The sequence below is a fragment of the Penaeus japonicus genome, unplaced genomic scaffold (assembly GCF_977035675.1).
Source record: "Penaeus japonicus unplaced genomic scaffold, GWHDUDI00000001_assembly GWHDUDI00000013, whole genome shotgun sequence".
Taxonomy (NCBI): Eukaryota; Metazoa; Arthropoda; class Malacostraca; order Decapoda; family Penaeidae; genus Penaeus; species Penaeus japonicus.
The window spans coordinates 22,409,800-22,414,799 of record NW_028234415.1 but is presented as its reverse complement, the minus strand read 5'-3'; the positions used below and the strand labels follow the sequence as shown (position 1 = coordinate 22,414,799).

Below are 5,000 nucleotides of genomic sequence, written 5' to 3'. Positions count from 1 at the left end.
TCTTTACTGCATACATTTGATTTTTCCCTATTCCGAGTCTCCTCTTTGTTGCCTTAAGGCTGGTGTCTGAAAGCAGAGCTTCATTTATTTTTCGTATGTTAAATTTGCGTACATCCTCTTTCTTCTTGTTGTTTATCTTCTTAGTCAGCTCTGTTGATTCTATCTTGTCTCTGATTGATGTTATTTTCATGTCCCTACGCTGTTTCATAAGTTTTTTTTTGTCTCTACCGAAAGCTTACTGAACTTTTTTTTCTCGTCTTTACCCCCTATTTCAAGTGCAACTTCTTTTAATATCTCACTGAATTGGTCGTTCATTTGGTCTATGTCAAGATCTTCGAGAGCTGAGTATTCATTTCGGATCTTAATACTGAATTCCGTCGCCCTATTCTTAATGTTAGTTAGATTAACGAGAGGCTTCTGTATAAGCTTATTTCATTCCCTTATTGCTGTTATTTATAAGTTCACTCATAAACTCAACATGGTGTCACGAAAATACACACATTCATACACATATAAACATACCCACATATACCCTCAACACACACACAGATTTATACATTGAAACAAACACATACATACATAAACACACACATAGACTATCCCCCTCTCTCAGTTTATTACTCTATTTCCACACAAGAACACACCTTAGATCGAATCTAATTTGAAGGGTGACCACCTCGACACAAGTACGTCGTTCTGCGGCTTATTGTTCCTCTTGCCTCTCGTCGACGCAAATCAATAAAGTAGATTTTCTCTACAGTGAAAAGTACCTTTCAAAGTCTATATTGGCTTTACTGTTTCTCTTGTACAAATTATTACTTGTCTATACTCAAGGTAATCATCGTGATACACTCAATTACTTGATGTGTGTGCACAATCGTTATCTACAACGATATTCACTGTCAATTGTGTAACATGTACTCAGTCCTTACCCCATTTTATTTGAAGAAAGACTGCCTTTGGTAAACAGCCTGTTCCCATTTTAAGCGTTTTCATTGTGAATGTGATGGGTCTGTAAGTCGAGTTTCTATCATCATAGAGAACCTCTCAGGAGAAAACACACTTATCCTCCTACATACTCAGACCTGTCAACTAAACAACTCAAGTCACGAAGTCTCCAGCAACATTATTCACCATCTGCATCTTCATCTTCACACACACACACACACACACACACACACACACACACACACACACACACACACACACACACACACACACACACACACACACACACACACACACACACACACACACGTACACACATGTGTACACACACACACTCACACATTCACACACACACAACACACACAGAGTGTTTATGTCGATATCTTTATCTGTGCACATAATTAATTTATCCATTTCATCTAAATATATATTTCAAAAGACTACGTGAAGCACAGGAATATCCATGGAATTATGTTGAGGGTAATAACCAACGACATTTTCTGTTGATGATTTTATCTAAAAAAGATTACAATAGAAAACACAACAATAACATACAAGAATGTAATGGCAGTGCACTTACTTGTTCTGATAGTTTTGCTTAAGAAAATATGCACCTTTAAATTCAGAACGTTCTGTATCAGTACAGTAAAGGAAAGTCAACCTTGTTTAAAAGAGTTGAGTTATTAACATGTTTTTGGGGAGAGGGAGAGGGAGGGAGGAGGAAGAGAGAGAGAGAGAGAGAGAGAGAGAGAGAGAGAGAGAGAGAGAGAGAGAGAGAGAGAGAGAGAGAGGGGGGGAGAGAGGGGGGGGGGGGGGGGAGGAGACAGGACACATTTATCGTGAATAAACGAAAAAAAAACACATGAAAATAAATAACACCATATGACGACAACCTCCAAAACATCAACACTTAAAAAAAAGTTAAAGCATTAAAATGAAATGCAAAAAATGACAAGAAAAAGTCAATGACAAAGCCTCCTTGCCAACCAAAAAACTAAAAAGCAAATCTGCTATTTTTTCCCATAACAGTTTTTCTTCCTCAATTTTCTTATAGTACTTCGTCTATTTTCTTCTCACTTCCATCCTCGTCTTTCAGACATCGAGGACGACCTCTGAAGTGCCTGATTTGCATAAGGGTAGCAAGCGTAGCAGTGAAGGAATAGAAGACTGTATGGACATCTTGTAGGTAGAAGCAGTTTGCGTAAGGGTTTCAACCCCAGTGGAAATCAACTCTATCAAAGAAACAAAATAAACACGTCAAGACTTTTTAAAACGAAAAAAATACACCTGAATGATTGAATAGATAGAATATAGGATTGGTATTTATGCAAAAGTTTTTTTTTTATCTTAATCAAATACAAATTGAAGACAAGATAAATGCCATACATACCCAGCAAAGTGTATTCACAAACGTACAGTATATGTACACGTGTTTCATAACCGTAATCACAATGATATTAGTCGTAATAACTACAAATCCTTGGATCCTACCTGTCACTTGAGAATGCGTTTGATCTCTTGCGTAATTGGAGTATTGATCGCTATGTGGAAGACAAAGATCATGACTCCCTGCATGGAGTTGAGAAATGTGAAGATGATGGCCATTATGTAGGTTTCTGAGAAAGAGAAATGTGGATGACATTATCATAACTTTATCATTGGTGTTATTCTTTTATTATTCTCTTTATTATCATTTTCTGCTCGCTTTTTTTATTATTATTTTCTTTATATGAGAATTAAAGTTTGTATTATGGTTTTGTTACTATCATTGTTGCTTTAATCATTATCATTTTTATTGTTTTGTGGTTGTTATTATTTTGTTGCTACTGAAATTAATTTGGCATTTGAGTTAGCATTATTCCAATCGTTATTATAATTACTTTTGTAATGATCACCTTTGTTTCTATTTAGCTGTAGTTATTGTTTTCAGGGTCAAGAATCAGAATTACAAATGACCTTCATGACATTCAAAAACTTGTCACTAGAACATTTCAGCTCACAACTGACTGTATAACTAGTTCACTCGGACCCCACCTACAGGGTTAGACAGTGTAACCAAAATACTCGAAACCCATCTCTACGACTGGTCAGGGCCACCAACCTTCAATGAAATAGAAGAACCCCGCCATCCAGGTGAGGCAGAGAATAAACACAACAGCTAAGGAACTGCAGACTTTCTTCGCCGGGGACACTGCCTTCCTCTTCTTCTTTTGGCTGTTGCTGCTACGGCTGCTGGTGCTGTTATTGCTGTTGTTTTTGCTGCTCTTGATGGTGTTGTTGTTGCTGCTCTTGATGGTGTTGTTGTTGCTGTTGTTACTGCTGTTGATAAGTGCATTTTCCCGCCAAGCCACTTGCATTGTCATGAAAAAGGCAACGGCGTTTATCTGTTGCAATGATAAAAGGCTTGGATTTAATTACAAATTCTTTGAGGAATCTGTCAATAGAATTCGTTATTTCTCGTTTTTTTTCTCCCATTCTTTATAAAACCATCACTCTACTGGCAATACACAAATACAATAGTAATAGTTGTGGTAATAAAATCATTCATCAAAGCCGTATTTAGATAACTGAAAGGAGTTTGATAGTTTATACAATCAGCCTGAAATTGATTTTCTGGAAGTAATGACAACTATGAAATATGCTGGATTTAATTTTATCACGGCACCAAACAGTTCCTAACGAATGACGGATAAAACTCGGCCAAAACCTGTGCCAACACCTGTAAATCTACAGATGTAATGATGCATATATTCATACTTACCAACATGATAACAGCGAGCGGCACCGCGAAGGTCCATAGAACACCTTTCGGAGACAGCCAACACCTGTAGCGATATTGTATCACCTAAGTTTATTCATCTATTTGTTTACTCTTACATAAACAGCTACTTATATTTCTCATATCTTTAAAAAAAACCCGAGCATCTTGTTGATTATATTTTCAGTTTCTTTTAATATAAGTTTATCAGTTACTTTTCGCCCATTTTCTATACTTAGAGATACTCACGCTTTCCGGGTAGCATACGCATCGGTGTGTGAGAGTGCCAATGTAAGAGAGACGTATGAGAAAGGAGCCAAATAACCTACAAACCGGTAATACTTTAGCAGTGACTGTTTCGTCTCCCACACCTACAGAAAAACAAGAAACATTTTTTTCTATATTAGAAGCACGTAAATGGAATAATATAAATAAATCAAAGCACTAGATCATATTTTCTCATGAAAAGACGAAATGGAACATAGCTAGTCAGATGTAGAGAGTGAAATGATTTTCCTATTTAAAGAGTAATTTAGTATTACACAGGATCTTTTTAATACATTAGCTAAGGGGGAGGGGGCTTGTTACGATTTCTTTTTTCCCATTATCCCCTTGGTCAGTAAATTTGACTCTCTAGGATTTTTTTAAATTCAGATATTTTACTCGCATTATTCTGATGATCATTTGTTTGCTCTCTTTTCATTCTATCAATTAGTTCCCAATCTCCAACTTAAAACGTTATTGTAATCGTAGCTCGGTAACTATGGAATTAAAATTGTGGTCATCATAATACATAAATATTTTACAAAAAGACCCTGATCTCAAAATATTACGATTTAGTCCCCTGCACTATGGTGGATGCATTTGATTTCATCTTTGTAAACACAACCCTATTTGTGTTTGTGTTGATTTTCCTTCCGCCCATAATGCTCTCGAGGCTCAGCCCTTTCCACCTTAATGAGACTCAAAAAGCTATGAAACACACCTGACAAAGAAGCAAGTTCCATGAATTAAAATAGGAACACAGCGAAACAAAAATATGATAGAAACCATCAAGTTACCACCCTTTCATCACTTGTCCATCACTGGCCTCAGGCCCTTCATCCTCACCTTAGCGAAGCTGATGTACATGTGGAAAGCCTCGATGGCACTCCACGTGAAAGTCGCCAAGAAGAAATAGTGGAGGAGAACCGCCACCGTCTTGCAAGCGGTCGTGTCTTCCGTTGCATCCAGGCCACCCAAGAGCACCAACTCTGCAAACATGAGACTTCCGCAGAGGTTGGCATGGACGCTG

At 37.3% G+C, this 5,000-nt stretch overlaps 1 protein-coding gene across 2 annotated transcripts in view; it reads right to left on the bottom strand.

Annotated features, from left to right (window-relative positions):
* Positions 1-1,444: 1,444 nt before the first annotated feature.
* The window catches only part of LOC122259961 (adhesion G protein-coupled receptor L2), a 31,557-nt gene continuing 28,001 nt past the window's right edge, over positions 1,445-5,000 (bottom strand). For both annotated transcript variants that reach the window (XM_043026970.2, XM_043026972.2), the window contains 6 exons: positions 4,817-5,000; positions 3,956-4,077; positions 3,710-3,773; positions 3,050-3,332; positions 2,440-2,564; positions 1,445-2,180 (listed from right to left, as the gene is read on the bottom strand). The exon at positions 4,817-5,000 is cut by the window's right edge and continues 119 nt beyond it. In XM_043026970.2, coding sequence (XP_042882904.2) covers positions 2,443-2,564; positions 3,050-3,332; positions 3,710-3,773; positions 3,956-4,077; positions 4,817-5,000 — 775 coding nt within the window. In that variant the 3' untranslated portion in view covers positions 1,445-2,180; positions 2,440-2,442. The remainder of the gene's footprint in view (positions 2,181-2,439; positions 2,565-3,049; positions 3,333-3,709; positions 3,774-3,955; positions 4,078-4,816) is intronic.